Below are 24,397 nucleotides of genomic sequence, written 5' to 3' on the forward strand. Positions count from 1 at the left end.
ATATTTATTAATTATTTAATAATTGTCCATTAATTATCTATCACAATGCATTTATAAAATTGACACATGATAACAAAATTAATGCTTCAAGTCACGATAAACTACACGTGATAAACAGTTTTATCATATTTCGTACGATCATCCATTTTTCATAGAATTGTCAACAGATACAGACAGGAAGAACTGCAGCGATTACAACAATTATCTCATGCTTGACGAAACATACGTCACACAACGCAATGTAATATACGTACTAAATGTGCACTAATACAGACGAGTATTTATGACTAATTTTTGCAAATCAGTCATTAAAAGAAAATGTCGAAAGAGAAAATACAAAAATTGTAACTACATTTGTATTGTAGAATTGCATCTACCATGCAGTCTTAAGCTTTACCATTATCAAAATTATTTGCAAAACAGAAAAAATATTCATTGATTTTTTCTGGTTTTTTCATGTTTCGAAAACATTCTTTGAGTGAAACCTGAAAGAATTACTTATCCAAAAGAATGACTTATCTTAAAGAATAAGTCATAAACTTGTTATCAAAATAATAACGACTTATTTTAGTACTGTATCAAAAAACAATAAATTAAGAGAAACATTTCGTCTTTGTTTTGCATATTGTTTATTGATATTTAATCATTTCACTTAAACATTATGTTTTAGTTATCGTCTCATTAGAAATTATTATAGACTAGGAAGTAATAAATATAGGTGCAGTACAATTTTTAAATGTTTAATAATATTTGTACGCGAAACAAAGATAAAACCTATTTCTCGTAAAGTACATGATTATTGAAGTATTGTAAATACGTGTATTCTTTTTTACAATCTTGTTGCGGGTGATTTGTTATACATCATTAACTCGTATCTTAATATATATCATTTTGCAAAAGTCAAGATATTATAGTTTCCCGTTAAATTATGTTTTTTAATGGCTTTCTTGCAAATTGCTTACTATAAAATTGAAAAATCATAAAAAATATAAAGCTTCCTTATATAATTATAAAAATTCTACTTCATAATTTTTAAAGAAGTAAAATAAACAATTTTTTAAAATTAGTATTCCAATTTTTTGTCCCTTAATTTTTCGCATTTTTCACGATTTTCTATAATTACTTTTTAATTCCCTGACTTTTCTCAATTTTCCTTGACCGGTAACAACCCTGATTACATTCCCAGAATATTTGATTATTAAAATATTTTTATTTATTTCTTGATATTTCTTAATTTATATTAATATATATACATATATATACTATATATATATAATTAATACATATATTAATAATATAGGATCAAAAATATTTATAATGTAAGCAGAAAAGTATACAACTTTCATAGAAACATGAATAGTATATGTATATATGATACGTAATTAAGCGATTCAATCATTGATATTTATTATTTTATCGCTATGAACTTACTCATCAAAAAGAATTGAAATTTCACAAAATGTAGATTATTTATAGTACGAATAATTAAAGACTCTATTCTTGGGGGGTTCTTAGTAATATTAATCTGCATTTAAATTCAGTAGTAAAAGAGTATAAATTTTTGTTGATGTTTCAAATAAGGAAAAGGAGAGAGGAAGAGAAAAGGAACGAGAAAAGAAACATTACTTTTAGTACTATTCAAAACTAAATTATAGAATTTGGATTACAAAATTATATATTTTCTTAATATAAAATGTTGTAACTCAAAATTTTTACAATTTAGTATTGAAATACTGATACTAAAAATAATGTTCTTTTGCTTTCTCTTTCTCTCTCTCTTATTCGAGATATCAACAAATTTATAAATTGAGAAAGGTATTTGTTTTTTATTCGACTAAATGTGAATGTATGAAATAATGTACTAAACGCCGTAAAACTTTGTTTAATTTTTTTATTAATGCTGTCATCTTATATCTCACGTAGATCGCAAAAAGCAAAACTTTTTTCTATGAGCTAAAAGCAAAAGAGGAGTTTTCCAACGTGTTGGTTCGCAAGCTAGTTCGTTGATCGGAACAGTAGTGTTAGAAACTTTGTTAATTCCAAAACTTTGTAATTAATCCACTGATAAGTTATCCTTCAGTTGTATTAGTGTGAAAAATATACTAAAATACATTGGTGGATATTTAATATAAATTGACAATCAAGACAAGCAAATAATAAATTTGCAAAAAAGTAATAATAAATTTTTAGAGAATTATACAGAAGCCGGTGGCATTTGCAGCCATACGTTGTACTCGACAGTAAGTTGCAATTTTGACAAATCTTACGGTATATAACTATGACATATGCAGCCACGTTAATATACATTGTCTCATTCGCACACGGTCAGATATATATGTATATATATGCTTGACAAGTTTCTGTCGAGTGAATACATTATTTGGAACTGTAATGGTTAGGTAATGTAAACTCGGTATGGAGACGAGTCAAGTGGACAAATTACTTGCTACAAGTTACCTTGTGTGTGTGTGTGTGTGTGTGTGTCACATGCAAAATCTGTCTACCTAAAATTAACGATAGGCCCAGTAGGGTTGCAAGCCATGTTAAATAGATAAGTCTTCACTTGGGCAATAAATAGAAAGGTTTTCTATTTTTGAACACATATGAATTCTTCTACTACTCCATATCTCACGTCAGTACAATTCCACTCCGTTTTTGTAAATTCCCTACCTTTCTTCATACAAGAAGAAAAATTACCTTGCCGCTTTTAATGACAATATTTCATACTGCGAGGACGAATCAGAATAAAATTACAGTTGATAAAAAATTTAATAAATGGAATTTAACATATTTAATATAAGATTTTTAGAAATTGCCCTTATCATAGATATAAAATTTATTATTTGTATGATCAATATTCTTTTTAATGTCAAGGAAAGATTTCTCTATAAATCTTGAATACTCTAAAATAGGACAATAATATATAGGTAAAACTACGAGAATTTATAAAAGATGCTGCTACGTAAGAACATACGTATTCTCAGTCTATTGTAGCTAGATAGCGAAACGTTGCAATAATATAGATATTTTATAGGAAGTTATACAGTTTACGAGATATTTCAAAGAAAATTTCATGGCTGTGTGCAAAATTCATCAACGAATGTGAAGCATTCTACGACAGCTAACTTTTTTTTTTGTTATAAAATCAGGATGCAGACAGATGAAGGGTGCACGTCAGCGAACCGAAACGGCAATCGACAATCGATTCTCCGTTCGGACGAAATGTAAATCGTCAGGTAGGTAGTTCTGCCGAATAGAGAACACTTCATGTTAGTTGAAAGTCTGGCACAATACTTCTCTCACGTTCCGTTATTCAACGATATACAATATGTTCGCCATACGGCACAGATACTATACGACCGATTGACTTTCATGAACACGTCAATCATGGTGTGTGACTCATGTAACATCGCCACGCGGGAAGTAGCACGAGATACAACGGCAATAAAATATCCGCGGAAAACTGTGGTTATCGCACCTTATAATTGTGCACCGTTCTGAGAAACTTGCAACGCTGATCATGCTAATCAATAGATCGGAATATATTATCGGCGAGATAAAGAAAACATTTACATAACGCAAGTTATAAACACTTTGTACTTTGCGACAATTTATCCGCTTATCCTCGAATGATCTCTGCAAAGATGTAATTTGGAAAAACCAACATCTGGTTATACCTACTTCGCGGAAACACGTATGTATATGTCGCTGTAAAAACATCCGGTTATTTTAATTATTATATTCTTGTAACAAAAGCTAAATTATTTTATAAATGTGTTACACTGATTCGTTAGTTATGTATTGTTAGACTTGTTTACCGCAGAATTAAAAGTAACGAATGATTACATAAAGTCATTATTAGTATATAATAGATATATAATAATTACACAATTGCAATAAAATATTTTCCTAAATTTCATTCCATCCGATAGATACTTATTATTATATTAGAATAGAGTTAATCTCTGAATTAATCAAGTTAAAATTATAATATTCAATATAGTTTATCAATTTAAAATTAATATCGCAAATAGAGAGAGAGAGAGAAATTACCTAATAACCACAATATAGCATCTAATGCAAATAGGTATATATTACGCGCTAATTGATTATTACAATTGTTTAATGCAAATAATTGCAACGCGATAAACGATAAACATATTCACAACGCATTTTATCTTTAATTCTATTCATTCAATTCTTTATTTTAATTTAAATCACGTATTCATTAAAAGTATCTTTTCAAATATTTACATTTTTTATAATATAGTTTTATAATCGATAGAATGACGGCGATCTTATAATCATGAGTAATGTAAATTTTCATTTAAATGCTTTGCAGATTAAACTCTAAACTTACGTGCTCCGCCAGAAACTTGTTAATTTATGTCATAATGTCACACGTGACGAGCGTTCAAAGCTGCAAACTTTAATAATTGTGATGCTTTAACAGGAATATGGATATACAATACATATGCACGTACACATACATATGTGAATACTAAAATTCGTCAATTTTTATTTCTTAAACACTTTAAATTTTTGTTTTTTTCCATCCAAAATTTACGTTCTACATTTTCTATTCGTGATTCTAAAACGTTGTTTAATGTTTCTTTGATACGATAAATATTGAAAAAATTTATTAAAAATTACAATGAACAAGAAAAACCACACACTATAACAATTTATTATTTTTCTGTAAATAGAAAAATAAATTTACATATATTTACACCTATAACATTTTTTACCTTAGAAATTAAGATGATTCGTATCTATAATCTGTTTAAAGAGGCGGGATATTTAAATACAACGATAAAATTAACATAATCAAAATATCTTCAGAGATGTAGTATGCAAATTTTGAATAATCTCAGACTGCGTAAAAAAAGTCAAATAGACTTCCTAAGATTTTGTAAGATGTTGTTTATCACTATGTTTAAAGATAAATTATCCTAATTAAGAAAAAGAAAAAGGCATTTTTAAGAGAAAGAAGTATTATTATTACATCGCGACTGTTAAAATTCCGATATGAACCATTAAAAAGTAAGCAAATAGCATCGCGATTATTTCTTCTTATTCTTATATTGACGCGTATATTGATCGTTGTTATACTGACAGAAACATATCACACTCAGAATGTCATTCTGCTTTCTTTATATGCCCTGTACATTCCCTTTTACATTCGCAAAGATAGCGCGCGAAGAGAGAGCGGCCATTACATACGCTCCATTTTTATCAATCCAAGCGATTTACCACTGAAAGAACTGTAATGCGGAAAAATGCCTCAAGCGAAATTTTTAACGATTCAACCGGTCGAGTCGTACTGTGAAATGCAACGATTGAAAACGATTGTCTTTTGTCTTTCTTTTGTAAAATTAAGAATGTGTTACACATATTTTCAAAATAATGAAAGGGTTATGAAAAAATTACAGATTATTTTAGGTAGTACTTAAAAGTATTACAAAAACTTTAGCGACATTTATTTAGAATATAGATTAAAAATTATATCAAAATAAGATGTATTATTTTTTTATTTGTGTACTCTCTCATGAAAAGTATTATAAAATAACAAAAAATCTTATTACTTTCAGTACTTTATGTATTCAAGGTAATTATACGTAAAGTTACACTGCACGACGCAGGAATTAGTTATTTAGTAAGTGAACAAAATATTTGTTTCTTTAAAATTTTTGTAAGTGACTAATCCTATAAATTACAATTAAACTTTACATAAAACATTTACGAATACTTAAAGTACTTATACAAAAAAAATTTTAATTATTTTTTTCAATTTTAGTTTATAAAAATAAAGTAAGTAAAATGATAAAAAAGTATTATACAATAAAGATAAAATGTTATGAACACAATATGTATATATAGTTTATTTGCAGTATAAATGTCGTGGGCAAAATCTCAATCAGAATTGCGACAACAATCGATTTAACACCATATATATCTACATCGTGTCAATGATTCGATCTCGGATTATCAAGTTTGGTGGTAGTCTAATATAGTCAACTCTAGTCAAGTTGAGTTTATATTCTATGAAGTGTGCGGAGAAACTTGGTTTGCAAACCGGTTACTAATGCTAAATTTACTTCGCTAACTGTACAAACTCGTTACTAAAACATCGGCATGGTCCATCGGCAATCCTATTTATTTGAATTTTAGAAAATCCGAAATTAAGCCAATAGATATAATATAATATACGTAGGTACACATACACGCGCGTGCGCACATATACATGTGTGCGTGCATGTGCGTGTGTGTGTGTAAATATTTCAATAATCAATGCAATTTATCATCAATGTACATTAATTTTAATCTTAGTTCAATTCACTCTTTATCTTTTTTTACTTCTAAGAATTGGAAAAATGTGAAGAATCAGTTGAGAGAGAGAAAGAGAGAGAAAGAGAGAGAACTGAGAGATGAAAATTAATCTACATTAGTGGAAATAGATATTAATTTTTCATCGTTTTCAGTGAGATTACATGTCCATATTATAAATAATAGCATAAAGAAATAAAAAATGCTAAAAAATAAATAGTTCTTATGTGAATAATAAATTGACAAAAACGTATTTAACATCATGTTATCAATTAAAAAAATTGAAATCTGTTGTAATCTAAAAATATAAGAAATGACGTCACACATAATATTGATGTAGCAATATGTACTTAATGTGATACACACAAAAATGTTTAATATAATATTATTCATTAATATACAATATTGTTTCAGTATAACTTTTGTTTACTCTTTCACTTTTTAATGACAGTGTTTTCTGTTCAACCATTATAAACATGCCAATTTAATAATTCAAATATTATAAGTACTATTGACAGGTCTCTTGACAATTTAACTCTCACTTTATGTAAAATTCTAGAAAAGTTTTTACCTGATTTTAGAAACGTAATTTTCGATCAATAGTTTCTACATTTTTAATGAAATGTAATAATGAATTTAATATTTGATAAGTATCAATTTATAATATAAATCTTTTATTAAATTAATTTTAATTAAAAATTATGCATTAATATTGGTAAAAAGATCATATCATTCTATAATATCAAATAGAAACAGTAATATTTTATATCGCAAATCATATTATAAACAAAATCTTTTAGATGGAGCGATTAACACTGAAAGCAAAAATTATGCCAGTACGCCATGGTAATTTATGATATGCGGCAGCGTATGCAGAATTTTATAAAAATATAGCACAAATAATGCTTTTGAGGCTTCCATGTGTATTTTCTATACAGAAGCTATGCGTTTCGCAGATTATCTCCATGTCCAAATTCATTATTAGAATGCCAACATTTCATGAACATTGCAGTTTATATCATCAAGGCGAAGAGCGGCTCATCAATATCAGGCTGCTCCTTGTCCCCGATGATATAAACTGCAATGTTTACAAAAACGTTGGCATTCTAATAATGGAAGTAGACACGGAGATAACCTGCAAAACGCATAGCTTCTAAATATGACACATATTCATAAAAAATTGTTTAGATAGATAAGAATGACATTTACTTGCTAATGCCGATTTGACCTCAAAAGACCCGTACGATAACTGCGTGTACGATTAACGGTTTTAATGTAAGCATATTCGTGTTGCATTGAGGTAACGACTAATAATATCGATGATATGAACGAGATATAACATGTATGAAGAAACATCAGAAGTGCAGCACTGGACAGTGGCCAGCTTTCTGACATTACATCGAGTATTTCTGATAGTCGCGCACTTGAAACCCGTTCAGGTAAAGTGCCAATGCACTGAGCATGGAAATGGCGTTTCAATGATGTTACAACATTTAGGCACCATTCGCGAATAGTAAAACACGTGTGATTAAATGTTTGATGTTTGTAGTTGAATTCAAAAAACAAGATTAAAGAATAGTGCATGTTCACTTTCAAGCCGAATTAATTTATTGATAATTTACAAGTCCTTCAACTAAAAGTTTAATGTAAAACACAATGAAACAATTTTTTATAAGTAAAAAACTAATTTATAAATTTAATGTTCCTAATTAAAAAACTTTTTTGAAAAAAAAAACGTAATTAAACGTTGTATTAAACACTTTAATTATGCAATAATTCTACAGACACTTATCGTAGAATATAAATTAATTAGTAAAATAATTATTGCGTTATATAAAAAAATAAAGAATCGATATCAGAAATCTTTCAGTCAACATGTTTCCAGTCAAATATATATCTTGGATATTTAAGAATTAAATGTTGACAATACTTCAGAAAGTCGGGACCACGACTCGTTATCAATCACGCGATTATCAGGAATAAAATCGCAAAACCATTCCTGTCATACTGCTATTGCGTATCGCATGTGAGTGAGTCACGTTCCGAATCACTTCAGAATTTTATACGTATAACAAAATAGCATCTTCGCAACTACGGCAGACATTTGCATATTTCACGCGATAAACGCAGTCATTTTAAATTTTTAATGAACGATTATCGCTATGTGTGCGACGTTTATCACTCATGGGTTATTTTTAACTTCTAAACCATTATTATTTTTGTGTAGTTTCAACGAATATTAACATGTGCAATGTTTTTTTTTTCATGGAATACACTATACTTCCGGGTTCTATTTTTTACGATCATACATTTACGATCTGACACATCGTATATGTAAATTGAAAATAGTAATGAAAAATGTACATGCCATTAACTAAATTGCATTCACGTTACATTGTCAACGGCAATTTAAACGCGACAAAGCCTAATACATAAATTTCATTATGTTAGACAATAGTACATATAAAAAAAAACAATAATTAAAAAACGAATATTATAATTCTTATTACCAATATCACAAAGTTTCAAAATTGTAAATCTATTAATAATAACTTCTAATTATGTTAAATGTTAATCAACAATTAACTATTTCATTTTATGTAGATAGTTTCACAGATAGACAATGCGCGTATTAATACGTAACCGATAAAAATAATGATAATATACGATGATTACATTTCAATCGAGATTACTCACGTAAGTACATGTTTATTAATAATATCAATGACCATGTTTGCTAATATATCACGTGAATATGTTTCCTCTAACAAAATGTTAATGAATATATTTTCATCACAGACATGTGTAATAAATCAGTGCATAATAATTTTGTCTCTATTCTTTTAGATACTAAGTTTATTTCTTTTAAATAAAGCCAGAAGCAAATTTTTATTTTTATCTAATAAAAAATTAACAAAGGTTTGTTCCATTAATACTGCAAAATAAAATTATATTCAGCAAAAATATTTACAAACTTCAGTGTACATGTGTATATAATTAAATCTTATTTCTTTATTAGTTACAATCAATTTTTGAAAAAAAGACAATAGGTTTTATTATGAGAATACAATAATGGGTTACATGTATTGTAAAATATATATATTGCTAACACTGTAATTTGCAATTAGTGGCAAGCTTATTTTTTTATAAATATTCAATACAATAATTAATAATAGACTCCTTACATTTCTATAAAACGAAGAAAATTAAAATCGGCCAAATAGGAGTGAGCACGCAATAAGTCGTGCGCAAATTAGTAGAATAAATATTTACTAGATATATAATAATATGTATTATATGGCTTAGTAAATATTGATTCTATTAATTTGCACACGACTTACCGCGCTGACTCCTATTTGGCCGATTTTAATTTTCTTCGTTTTATAAATATTGTATTATTTTTCTGTAAAAAAGAAGATTTTTATGATGTAATATTTTATGGATAACAGATATTTCCAGGAGATCAAACTACGACATATATTTATCACAAATTGTGTTACGTAACATAAACTATATTCTCAATAAACGATAATCAATATCATCATCCTGTTTCTATAAAGGAAAATAGAGAAAGGAAAAAAATGAGAAAAATATGTGTATAGCTTGCGACACGAGATTTAAAATCATGTGCCGATTTACTGCAATGTTTGTATGCAATGGGTTTAAATAGCAGAAAGAACAATACGATAACACGAACCACGTGATGAGATGCTGTATCATATTTGCTTTTAATGGCTTTGTCGAACGCCGTTGGCTTCTAAGTAATGATGATCTAGGATAATTTTGCCAAACAATTTCATTTTATCGTACATTCTCCTATTAGTGCATCTTGCACTGGCTCTTTCACTTTGTCAAATCTTATAAACAATATAAAAATAGAAAATTGAATAATAATAGACCTGATGACAACTATTTTTTTAAATAAATTTATATTTCATTATAAATTAGTATAAAATAATACAGATATTGTTAAATTTGTATTAAAATGGGATAATTTAGATCTTATCTACATATAGTACATATAATAGAGAGAGAGAGAGGGGGGGGGGGGGGGGAACACACATTTAGAAGTATTTAAAAAATTAAAAAGTAAGTTACATTTATAATTAAGAAAATTATTATTATTATATGTATAACGTGGATAAAGTTGTATAAATATTTATATCAATTAAATTATTGTAGCAAATGCAAATCGGGATTATAAATAATAATACGACGAAAGTGTGTTGATTTTCTAAACTTTGATAAACTCCGATTATTCCACAATAGCAACTGAAAACGGTTTCAGAGTATGCGCGCAAATATGGCGATAAATCTAAAGGTAACGGAAATGAGAATATACGTACACGGAAGCGCAACATGATTTAAATCCGCTCGAGCTAGCGCGAGTGAATTAGGCTAATGGCGCGAGTATGTTTTGTACTTTGCGCTATAATAAACTCAATAAAATCAATAAAATCTGAAGTAGCAGTGAGAGTTAAGTGAATTTTCCTCAGATGGGAAAAATGGGGGTAATATACGCATGAAAAATTGCTCGTTGTGCAAAATTTAGCAAACATTGCGTTGAAACGTGCCACTGCTACAGATGTACTCGCTACCAACGACAGGATGAGAAAAAATTCTTGGCACGCTTCGGGCTGTAGCTAATGTACGCTGCATAGGTAACTGGATATTCGGTTGCAAAGAATTCACTTCGTACTCGGCTCACGGATCCAGAACAACCGTGTAATCTGGATGTACAATCGACACAAGCAATTATCACCCCATTCATCCCCTAGAGATCTCGAATATTTATTTTTTCAGTAATTAGAATGACCAAATTTACAAAAGTTTTATAGCTCAATAAATGTGTTTGGAAAAGTCTAGCGGAATTTTCATAAATCATAAAATTTTTAATTTAATAGTAACACTAATACTTTTTATACTTCACCTAATGTGTATGCGGTTATGTCACGTATTTTATATATCTATAATATATATTAATTGTTAAATAATCTTTAATATTTGTTCATGTTTATTCTTTTTATAAAATTCTTTCCTCTAAGGAGATAACAAAATACGATTTGTTTAATAAATTAGGGCAGTTCTACAATTGTAGTAATAAGTCGCATATCATAAGTGCTTCAAAATTTAAACGCTTTTGTGTAAAGTGATAACAAATAGATGAAATCTACAAATCAACCGAGCATTTGCCGAATATTTCTTTATTAAACCGGCAGTATTGTACAACCGGTTTCGTAGAAGTCGTAACACATTTGCTTACAGATATACGAGTTATGATTTATGTATGTTTCAATGTATTGACGGTGACAATACGGATAACTGACACATCTAATGGATAAACGAATGTTCTTTTGTGATAATAACATTGATATTGTAACTTAATTTTAATTCAAACAAAATACATGAATTAATGTAATGAGATCATGCAGAGAGTAACAATTGATGTTTGTTAAGAAAACATAAAATCTATCTTACCGTAGCTTATTTTTTAAAAATTTAATCTATGCAATATACATGCGTTGAATTGATATGGGTATTAAAACGTATCATGTAAAGATTTATTGCCGGAATCTTCTTGAGCGAGCGTTTGGTTTTGTTGAGATCTAATAACTCAAAATGTGTTTGATTTGTATAGTATTATAACAGTGGAAATTAAAAGTTATCTTGAACCCGACTTATGTGACAAGTTAATGGAAAATTTTTGGAATTTGATAATATTTGCGATAGTCGTCACAGTTGCTTAAATTTGAAATTCGGCCTCTCTCATAATTGTGTAATACAGAGTGTCGTATTATTACATTACATAAGTGTAAGCGTGGATTTTTATGAAAAACAAATAATTCTGTCCGATATAATAAATGACGGTGATTAAAGTTGATACATATAAAAAATAAATGTTTAATAGAAATAAAGAGTTTTTTTTATCAAGATAGTATCTAATAAACTTAATAAAATGGGAACATATATAAAATGAAACATGTTCATACTGAAAGTTGAATAATCTTGTCTCGTTTTTGTTAGTATCCTCTTCTTAATTTTTTATCAGTATTTTTCAGTTAATCGCATACGAAAAAGAGTGCTTTGTTATTAAAACTCTCTTCGCCTCTCTTGTTTTTTCATTTTTTTTCGCATAAAATATTTTCAATAATCACTTGTTTTATTGGAATAATACGAGACAGTCATTAAAATCGTTTGTTTTTTTCGTGTGACATTATCATGAACAACATGGTACAAAGTACATAAAGAAGTGGAAGAGTTCAAATTTTATCATTAAAAAAATTTCAATAATAATTAATAAGTGCTTTTGCATTTTATTTGATTTATAACATTTGATGATTTATTATATTTTCTGCTTTAAGGTAACGAGAAAATCATCTATAATCGAGCAGAATCAAATCAGTAAGTATACGTGTATTATTTAATGTCAATCATTGGTGTATAATATGTAAAAAATACCTTACCGGTGCCCAATATGTATCCTAACAAGTTCTGTCGATTGTATTAATTAAACAATCGAATATTAAGTAATCTTACAATGACAATCTTATTTTCTGTTTTGTTATTTATGTCAACGATGTCAAAACGCGTTCTCAGTCTGAGTCATAAGATAATTGCGTTACCGGAAGCTATTCCACTTAGTTTCATCATTATGACATATCATCATTAACGTAGATAAAGTCAAATACATTGTTATAAACTCATCAATTTGTTGTCAACATTATAGCAAGAGTAATTTATTGGCGTTAACGTCAATCTATGCATTTTTGAAATGATAATTTTTGAAATCTTATAAAAGTTTTTATAAAAATAAAACTTTATGTGATAAATATATGCATTATACATATACACAAATTAAAATTAATTTAGTAACAATTATAAATATTTAAAAAATTAGACAATATTCAATAGAATTATATGTTTTTAAGAGAAAATTGAACAAAAGCCTCTTTTTGACATCATGTATAGACATATTATTGAACATTTGGAAAAATTATATATTTTTTCGAACAATATCATTACTCGAAATATTAATCCGAATTACATTCTCCATGATCCAAAGGAGTCGTAAAATAATGATATTTCTCGGGAACTCGTTTTGCTTGAGTTGGCGGCAACCTCATCGGATGCATGGTTTACAGAACATTTAGCTGCGATTTTTACACTCGACTAGCTTGCGGTTCTTCTTTTGTGCACACGTGCGTCGTGCATTCATATAGGTACATTGGCGTTACACGAGTATTTTACTGATTTCTTGCTGTATATTCTACACGCCCTGTCACTTTTATCGACGATAATGAATGTCAGAAATGATTTTCGATTCTGTAAAAAGACGGAAAACGGGATGAATACGATAAACTATAAAGCTGAAAAGGCGATGCAAGAAAAGAGATCGAACACGAAATGAAAATAGACATCGTGCAAAAATAGCAAAAGCCAAGTTTGCCAGGAACGCGGGCAAACGTGAAAGGAACTGTCACATTCTCAGAGAAAGCTGGCAAGGGAAAACGAGCTAAAAGCGAAACGGAAAATAGAACCAGAACGAAAGGGAATGGACGACAAACGACAGAGAGAGAGAGAGAGAGGGAGAGGGAGGGGGTTCGCGAACCTATTGTTTCCAAGTGTGATACAATGGATTCTCGGTTGTGTTAGCTCCACGAAGGCTGGTTCTTCATTGGCCACTCACGTTAACGCGTACGCCATCCGGCCAAGTTCTCGTTGTCGTTTTACACACCAAATGCATATCGCGTAAATGTGTATTGTGTACTGAGCATTGTTCCATGCTGAGTGAACCATGGTATTGCATAGGATAAGGAACGAATTTGAGTGATAGAAAATGGAGAGTGGTCTACGAATTCAGGGAGATATTCATTACTACGAAGGAATGCTGAGCACAATTCACTACTTTTCCGTCTTAATTTTACGTATCTTTTAGTAGCTTTTGATTTGTAAACGAGGGAAGAGCGTTGTTTTCCTTCAAGTCAGAGAGGACAGTTCCATACAGTTTAATTGTAGCTTTTATTTCTATGAATTTGTATAACAGACATATGTATTTGTTTTCATCATATCATAAATTACCACAGAGTAGCAAAAAGCTTTCGATTTTCTTAAAAATAATAATTTATTAATATTAATTAATTGAATTGTTAATATAGTATATGTTTGTAATAGAGGGCTTAATAAATTTAAAATAATGAAACAGAAAAGGGCTACGAGCCCAAAATGTCGTAATATAATTGTTAATAAATAAAAATTGTCATTTAGTTAAAATTATGTACAGTCTGTTCGTACGCGAACGTACGGGCTGTTTCTTTGTAGATCGCCACCGTATTCTATCCATATATCTTGATGATAGCTTTGTCGTCCTTTTTCATCGTTGACCGTCGGGTGTCATGTTCCGGCAGGTCGTCGACATTTTTTGTTTCGTTTTCACCCACTTCCTGACGAATCCTTCTGACTTTTTCATGTAGCGCCCGGCAGCTGCATACGACATTTTCGGTCTTTTCGGATGTGTGTAAAGGAACACTACTTCAAAAACGACTACTTGCATACGCAGCATTCATTGTGGTTATTTGCTCTGTTACAGTCAAAACAAGTCACATTACCCATATAACTTCAAAGCATTCTTCCGAACTGTTCAGAGAATCAGAAAAACACCTGTGCATCATCTATTAATGAAGTGCGGAACCGTACGCTCTTATTGAACAGACTGTAGTTTAATTAGAAACAAAGAAATATACGACAAAAAACAAACAGACGTTTCGACCTCTATTAGGTCATTATCAATGTTATAAACTTCTATATAAGTGTAAGAACTTAAATTTGGCTCTCATCGCATTGTTTTAACAACGGACAATTTTATAAATCGTACATTGATACAATTTTAAAAGAAACAATTATTAAACACTTTTACACACTACATTTATATACCAGACAATTTACATTGATTTATGGACTCTTAGGGCTATGGCAGAGAACGAGACGTAACATACGTAGTCGTAACGTAAGGTAAGGCAGAGAAAAACGTAGCTGTCGTAGTAGTGACTGGCAACACTGGCAGTCACTACTACGACAGCTACGTTTTTCTCTGCCTTATCTTACGTTACGACTACGCATGTTACGTCTCATTCTCTGCCATAGTCCTTACTAATGTACCGAAATGAATACAACGTCAACTATGCGAGTGAGAGTGTACACACATTATTTTTTCATAATTTTATAATTTCATACATCATCCTTTGTTAACAACTTGCGATCATTCTGTACCATTGATAATGACCTAATAGAAACGTCTGTTTGTTTTTTATCATATATTTCTTTGTTTCTAATTAAACTACATATTTTAATTAAATGACAATTTTTATTTACTAACAATTGTATAACGACACTTTTGGCTCGTAGCTCTTTTCTGTTTCATTATTTTGATTTATTAACAATATAGATGACATAATTTTTTTGTAATCAAAAACTATTTGATCCTTCTAGTGTAATAATAAATTAAATAAAACAAAGTTTCAAAGATAAGCAGGTAGCATGATGTATTCACAGATCTGTAATTGCGTAAGCGCTTGAAGGAAATCATAGCAACAGTGATTAAGCAAATTTTTTTGCATCATTCACTTATATTTTTGTAAACAGCTTTATCAAAATTGGGGAACTACAGAGATGGTGTAATATAGGATAATAGAACATAAGAGTGAATCATAACGAATAAATACACAAAGAGTCATTATTATTTCGTTCCTCTGTTTATGTACATGTCAAAATTTAAGTACTTCACAAAAAGTGGCTACTCTAAATGATGCTTTGGGAGAGAACTTTTTATCCAAGAAAATTCTCGGATTAAATGTTTCTTACAAACTATACAGAATTTTATGGCTCTACGTAATAAACGCGTTGAGTTGAGGTAATAAAAAGTTTGAGATATTAAAATAACGTGGGCTTACAAACGATTATCCTTAAACTTTGTGTGATATAATGGCAATTGCCTTGCTTTTCTTGGAAATTTTAATCAATTTAACTACATGTGTTAAAATTAATTACATGTTAGAGTTATTCTTGTGGATTTCTTCTTCATAAAAAATATTTTCATATAGTTTTAAAATATTTAATTCTCAAATAATTAATGCAAAATTATAAACAAAATATCTACTTGTTATTATTTTTAATATATACACGTGTATATGACGTTCTATTAATTTCAAATTAACTAACAGCACGAAATTATTTTGCCAATCACATTTAAAAATCCAAAGCATTAACAACTTTATTGATTTGTTCATTACGAATAAACGGTAGTAAAGCTTATAAATAAATTTTTTTCGGCGCAACGTACTAATTAATTAATATTGCATAGCAACAAGCTTTGTCGAAATGCTTTAATCATTTTATATAAAAATTTATCATATATATCTAAAACAAGTCTGAAGTACTTTCTGTATATATAATATCTAGAATATCACAATATTCATACTAAAAATGTCACACTATTAGAACATGTTATTTTAGATATTTAATTTTAGTAATATGAATTGCGAACATACTGTATTATAATACATACAATATTGCATACATATATGCAAAATTACAAGCATAAATGTGTACCTTTTTTTTTTCTCCGAGATGAATGCTTTTATGCATAAATATTACGAGAATTGACGTAAGCAGCATTAAAATTTGTAAGCATTCTTACGGTCTGTTGCATACATTTATTCAACAATAGATCACTTATAAACAATTATGCTCTGTGGAAGATCAGGTGCCTTCTTTCACGAGAAGTGAACGGGATATAAATTCAATGAGAAGAGCTTACATAGAAGTGTCGGCACGACGCCGATAAACAATAGTGGTAGAAGATAAGAAGCTACCATGTTCTTCCGGGCGGGCTCCCTCCTTTCATCACATCACATCCCCACTATATCACCATTCCTTCGTCTCTTTTCCATATAGGACTACATCTTTCTTCTCTCTCTTCTTTAAAGTTGTTAGTATAATAACGTCCAGTGCTTCACCAAGTTGGTAGTCAATACGTGCTGCCACTCCGATCGCACCGCATATATTGAGATATATTAATGTATTTTGTGAAATTGCATAACGAGACTTACGTGCGCATATGTATACACGCGAACGAGATATAAGTGTATGTTATCAGTGAGTTTCCATTATTAGTCTTTCCGGAACTTATCACGCTTATCATCGTGAATACGAATCTCTTCGTAATATTTCAACGGACTGTGATCAGACGAAGATCAGACAAGAATCACGTTAAAGGTAGCATTCAAGCACCCCAAGTCCACACTTTAAAAGTCCACACTCGATAGAAACAATCGTTGTAGCACTGTTACGTCTCACGTAACCCTCGTTGTCACGTTTTAATGCATGGAAAGTTTCAATATATTTAAAAATATTAAAGTATATATTTGACTCTCGATATACAAACAATCAAAATATAAATATTAAAGGGCAAGTGAGAGTAAAATAATGTCTACGCGGTTAGCGATGCGTTAATATGGAGAATTATCCAAAAACTATACATAAAATTATAATATCGTACGTTTTGACTGATTTCCAGTCATCTTCAGCAAATTAACTTCACAAAAAAATTCACAAAAAACTATAATCTGACTTTCATGACAATTGTAAAAATGCGAGTGAAGCTAACGAAAAATTTTTCTTTAAAAAACACGAACGTCCAATTAATCGCCTCCATCACTCAGGTCAATCGGCATCTTTCGAAGTTACTCCTCTCAATGATGGTTGGAGGAATACAACATTTGTCAAAATCCAACAGTTAACAAAGATCTAATTGAAGGCGATTAATTGGACGTTCGTGTTTTTTAAAGAAAAAATTTTCGTTAGCTTGACTCGCATTTTTACGATTGTCATGAAAGTCAGATTACAGTTTTTTGTAAATTTTTTTGTAAAGTTAATTTGCTGAAGATGACTGGAAATCAGTCGAAACGTACGATATTATAATTTCATATATTTTTGGATAATTAAACATTCTCCATATTAACGCATCGCCAACCGCGTAGACATTATTTTACTCTCACTTGCCCTTTAATATTTATATTTGGATTGTTCAACATATTTTTTTTCCCTAAACCTTCTTAATAAACCTTGGTTTCCTGCCATTATTTTATTACTTTCACCAATTGCTTTCCTTTCATTTTACTCTTTTGAAAACATCTTTTGAATATTCAGTTTTACGATGTTCTTAGAATTCTAGGCAAAAAAAGGGTATGTGTCTAACGAATTTATTTTATGACTCATCTTTAACGTACTTTTGAGTCATCGTCACTTTCTTCCAGGTTTTCTTTATCCCTTTAACGTACATTTTTGGTACTATAAAATCTCACGTTATTGATTGGAGCTGAATAGAAGACTCCACCTCTTTAGTCGGTAAAAAGATCCTTTCTAGCTCGAGTTAGTCTAATTTTGTAAACCGTACTCTCGTCATCAACCTTAGCTCGCCATTCTGTAAGTTTGCTTGTAACACCGTTGAATAAAGCTTGGTCAAAAGACAGTTGTCGAACCTTTTTGTCATTATTACAAGTTGCGGCGTTCTGCGCTCGTAACAGTACTCGACAACTCAAGCGTCTCTCAAAAGCCACTTGTCTCGTAATCGAGAGCTTCTAGAGTATCGAGTGACACACTCCTAATATGAATCGTTGTTGAACTTGGCATCTTCAATTGCGCAGACGAACCTCGATCACAAGAGTTCCAAAGCAACCGTGGATCCAGGATGGCGACTGACATCACATCGATGGTGGTGGACTATTTGGTGTTCATCGGATTCATCGTGATTTCCTTCCTGATACCGCTATGGGGGAACTTTAAAACAAAGAAAAAGGAGACGAAGGCGAATTACGTGTTTGCCACCGGCAACGTGTCAATGGCTGCGATGATGTTATCAATCGCTCGTGGAACCCTCGGTGTCAAGTCCTTTTTAGGGTATCCTTCAGAACTGTATTATCAAGGTAGCGCCATGTGGGAGACTCTATACGGGATGCTGTTGGCATATCCAATCGTCTGTTTCGTCTTCGTACCTGTTTACTACAGCCTCGGTATCACGTCAGTCTACCAATATTTGGACATGAGGTAATTTTACAGTCCTTTATTTCATGTCGCGAAATAATCGACGAGATATTACTTTTTGAATTTTATATAAAAAGACATCTATTAATGTTTACGCATAAATTGTATTAATGGTATATTATAAGTCATGTATGAAGACAAACGGAACAAAATTAATAGATAATAATCACATACAAGAAAATATCACGTTATAATATAATATTAACATGTATTCTTGATAATAAAATCATATTGAGTTCAACCTTAAAGTTAAAAATCGAAAAATAACAATTGGCGATGCAAAGATTTTTCTGTGGCGCTCCTAGTCGCCGATCGGTAGAAGCTTCGCTAATCAGACACATTGGATAAACTTATACTTGCTATAATGGAAAACAATAAAGTAAAATCAAAAAGAAATACTATATATTGTTCTGTGGCACAGTACCAATTATAAAAAGGAGAGAATCAGTTTTCATTACTTTCCAAAAAATGAGTTTATCATCTTTTGGAAAGTGATGAAAACTGATTCCCTCCTTTTTATAATTATGGTACTGTGCCACAGAACAATATGTAGTATTTCTTTTTGATTTTACTTTATTGTTTTCCATTATAGCAAGTATAAGTTTATCCAATGTGTCTGACTAGCGAAGCTTCTACCGATTGGCGACTAGGAGCGCCACAGAAAAATCTTTGCATCGCCAATTGTTTCAGCATATGTATATATACTTATCCGAAAATTTTATTTGTATAATATTAATTCTGACGCATTGCTTTGTGAATCGCGTGTCTATTGTCGAAATATTCTGTAATAATATATGGTTTGCTGTAATGTTTTACATATAACAATGTTTTTGTGTTGTCTTTTATTAATTCATAATATTTGTTAAAAATATTAATATGGAAGAATTATCGCGAATATTATGCACAGTAAAAAGATGTCATACTATATATATGCTAATAATAAAACTTTTTTTAAGTATTACTGTAATATTAGCCAAAATTTCTACATCATATTCACTATTAAAATTATCATTTTAAATTGGAAAAAAAAGAAGAATATTTAGAATTATTAGTGAGTATTCAAATTGCAGCAGAAACAATGCTTCGATACTTAATATAAGTACGTTACAATCTCGTAGTAAAACTAAAAAAGAATTTTACTTGAGTGTACATTGACATAAGAATTAAAATAATAGAGTTTCTAAAAAAAATTGTTTCAACACATATCGGTTGTTGATATTTAATAGAGCACTTTAAACTTAAATAATTTTTACTTTGACGTGAAGGACGTTATATATAACGATCGTGTCCCGAAACACGAAGATAAATACGTCAAATTTTTCATTTCAGCTCTCTTAATTATGTAAATTCCCCAGGTTCAAGTCAAAACTAGTTAGATGTCTGGCGAGTTTCTCATACGTCATACGGAGTCTGCTAAACTTGGGAGTCACAGTATTTACCCCTTGCGTCGCGTTGAAAGCAGTAATAGGACTTCCGTACTGGGCCAGTATCGTAGGAATAACAGCTATTTCTGTGGTTTTCACGATCATAGTAAGAACACGTATATTATATACTTATATTGTTTTATAAATATCGATATTCATTCATAATTTCTAAATATCAAACACATATTCTCTCTTGGTTTTTTTGCTCAACATTTTATTTAAAAATTAAAGTTAAATAATCAACATTGAGATTTCATGCAAAGAACAAATAGAAATCATATTGTAATATATGCAAAAAATACAACAAATGAAAAGCTGTCTTTTATATTTACTCGTATTCGTAAAAACGCGAAAAAAATCTAAACATTATTATTTTTTGTTATAGAGCATGCATATTATATTAACAAATGATATTGCATTCTGTAATTGACATTTATTTATCTAAAATTATATTGATTTTAATCTTTGCGAAGAAGTAAATTATTTGTGATGGTTTCTGTGAAAACAATTTTCGGAAAGTTTAATATTTCAAATTTAAATAAAGAGTAAAACTGCAATATAATTTTGATTTGGAACATGAATTTTCCGCTGCGCAATGTAAAATTACATTCTAGTGGTAAATTACTTAGATTCGTCCCATGGGAAATTGGAGCAATCAAGCACACATATATATAAACAAGACGCATTGAGCGAATAATAACAGCAAATAATATTATAAAAAAAATAATGAAAACCGTATAATCTTTAATATTAATTTCTGAAATAATAAAACATTAATATGTAGAATATAATATATTTGTTATTATAACAAATACATATTTCGAATAGTAGATTACTTTTTTACGTGAATCGTTTACCACGATTAAAATTTCTAAAATTAATTAGCATTAATTTCGTCATTTAATAATAAATTGTGTTATTTCACAAATATTTAATATTTATTCATGTATGTTCGCTTTTTAGGGAGGTTTAAAAGCGGCTATTCTGTCGGATGTTATACAAGGCTTGGCAATGATTGGCGTATCTGTGGTGATCATTATACAGGGGACTATCAATGTTGGTGGACCAATTAACGTCTTCAATGTAACTCAGGAACGCGGTCGACTGGATTTTTTCAAGTATGTCACACTGATAATTCCTACTAACATTGAATGTATGTAATTTTGATTTTGATATTAATTCACGCTTAAAATGAATCATGTATGGAATTCCTGTTGCGTAGTTTCACATTTCGCCTCTCTGAACTTTAGAATTATTATCTCGGCGAAAATATACAATTCCAACTGTCAGTAAATTGAATAATGTTAAAATGCAATTTTATATTAAAATTCTTCGCTACGCATTTCACAATTTAAAATTATTAAATTCCGTAGCGGCGCAAAATTATTTCACAGGCTGTGCATTTTCTACATCTTTGAAATTTTGGGGAGACAATAAAATATTCATTCTTTTTTCAAATTGAGAAAAATTTAAATAATTGAGTATTTTTTAAAATGGCGTTTAATATAATTTAAAACTTTCTAAGTATATCTTACAATAAAATCACGATAATTTTAATTTAGTAACATTATCCTCTTTTTCAGTTTTGATATGGATCCGCATCTTCGAGTAACGACAACATCGGCAACAATAGGTCAGCTTTTCATGAGTTTATCCATTTTCGGATGTCAGCAGAATTTTGTCCAGAGATATTGCAGTATGTCCAGTCATAGAAAGGTTGTCAAGTAAGTAAACTTTTTATCTCAGTTCAAAACTTTGAACAAATTCCCTATCCACGCTTTTAGCGTACGACAGACTTGTGCACACGTCGTCGAAAAACTTAAAAGATAATATGATTTATGCGAAGTGTTCTACAAATTATCATTTTACACGCATAAATGGAACTTGAATATGACCGCATATATGTAATCCATAAAATAGTTTCAATCAAACCAAAAAAGATTCTTTTAGAAAACAAATTATTTTCTTGAATATTTGGATGTATTTCAGTTACATCCACTTGAAACGTACACGCATTTACTTGACTTGTTAAAGCTTTTTCTTTTTCAGCTACTTGAGTTTATTTAATAATTTAGTAACACACACACACACACACATGCGCAACATGAATTACATATAATTTACATTAAAATACACGCAAATAAATTTTATCTTAATGTAGAGTTTTACTCTACAAACTAAATGATATAAGAAAACAAAAAAAGAAAACAAAAAAATATATATAAGTATATACATATAATAGAAGGAAAATATATTTTTTAAATATTTACTATAAAATATATTATAAATGTAGATTATTATCAAAGAGTCTAAAAAATAAATCTGAAAAATTTTGTAATAAGATAATGTCATACCCATTTTACAATGCCGTATATTTTTTCATGCTGCGTCTGTAAAAGATTTTTATCACTCTCTAAATAAACGTAATTTATCATTTTAATTAATGTTTTAATAAAATTATGACAAAAAGGAAGCCATATATCATTTTAAAATAAATCTGATATTTTGCTGACATTTGTTTAAGCTTTTAATGTAATTTCGTGACTTCAATTGCTTACTTGGACACAGTAGACACAGAAGTAAGATAATTTAAAAACTTGGTTAAAATTGTTAACTAAAAATTTACAAGTTTTATTGATTTAATAAAAAATGAATTTTTTAAAGTAAAAACTACATTAAGAAGAAAAGAATGTTTCAATTCTTTTCTTTTTGTAAAACATACAAAACGTCATATCACATTCATTAATTATTAATATGAACACATTCTTCAACGTAAAATTAAATTCAGTTTCTTTTTATCTATCAATTTTATTTGTTATTTTTTATTTGAGACTTATTATATTAGGCTTATACTGCGTGTAAAAGCAGCTGTTTGCACAATTAAAGTAGCTCACACGCTCGCATAATTGTAATCGTGGCGAAATATTGAGACATATATATAGTAGTCAACGTAAAACCGTACATTTTTCTAGTCCGATGTCTGATGGCAATTGAAAGCGTATAAAAGCCCATGGTCACAAATTTGCGGCAGTGCCACTGCAAACTGAAACGCCACGTGGAACAAATGCATCATTGGTCCGTAAAATGTTATTATTACTCGAAAATGTATCATCAGAGGAATTTACGTGGATATTTCCATGACAAAAATTTAATTTATAATTGATTCAACGACATGTTTGTAAAATTATCGAAACCGTCTCAGTAAAAATTTAGAGATTGAATAAAAATTAAATTAAAATTTCATTGTCATTAAAAATTTTCTTTCACTATACATATTTTCGAGATGTAATGAAATAAATATTTGAAATTAATTTGAAATATTATGTATATTTATATACTGTTAATAACATTTTGTTTTTGAATAATTTTTTTCTTAAATATCTATTTATATTTATGATAACAGATTAAAAATAAAGGTTTTATAAAATTGTTTATAAAAGACAGTTTTCTCATATAATTGTTGTATATGAATAATATAACTATTTATACTTTACATGACATTTATATTCCTGTAAATGTGATTAATATGTCAAAAACTATAAAATAAA

The 24,397-nt window shown here is 29.5% G+C and overlaps 1 protein-coding gene across 3 annotated transcripts in view; it reads left to right on the forward strand.

Moving 5' to 3' along the window:
- LOC108781278 (sodium-coupled monocarboxylate transporter 1) overlaps positions 1-24,397 on the forward strand; it is a 31,953-nt gene that overhangs the window by 4,197 nt on the left and 3,359 nt on the right. Inside the window, exons 1-6 of one of the 3 annotated variants that reach the window (XM_018549203.1) lie at positions 3,181-3,236; positions 12,690-12,729; positions 19,029-19,428; positions 20,781-20,955; positions 21,813-21,967; positions 22,433-22,573. In XM_018549203.1, coding sequence (XP_018404705.1) covers positions 19,073-19,428; positions 20,781-20,955; positions 21,813-21,967; positions 22,433-22,573 — 827 coding nt within the window. In that variant the 5' untranslated portion in view covers positions 3,181-3,236; positions 12,690-12,729; positions 19,029-19,072. Of the gene's footprint in view, positions 1-3,180; positions 3,237-12,689; positions 12,730-17,362; positions 17,599-19,028; positions 19,429-20,780; positions 20,956-21,812; positions 21,968-22,432; positions 22,574-24,397 lie in introns of those variants that run through there. The other 2 variants (XM_018549202.1, XM_018549204.1) reach the window with 2 other exon arrangements.

Source organism: Cyphomyrmex costatus, unplaced genomic scaffold, assembly GCF_001594065.2.
Source record: "Cyphomyrmex costatus isolate MS0001 unplaced genomic scaffold, Ccosl1.0 scaffold8, whole genome shotgun sequence".
NCBI classification, from domain to species: domain Eukaryota; kingdom Metazoa; phylum Arthropoda; class Insecta; order Hymenoptera; family Formicidae; genus Cyphomyrmex; species Cyphomyrmex costatus.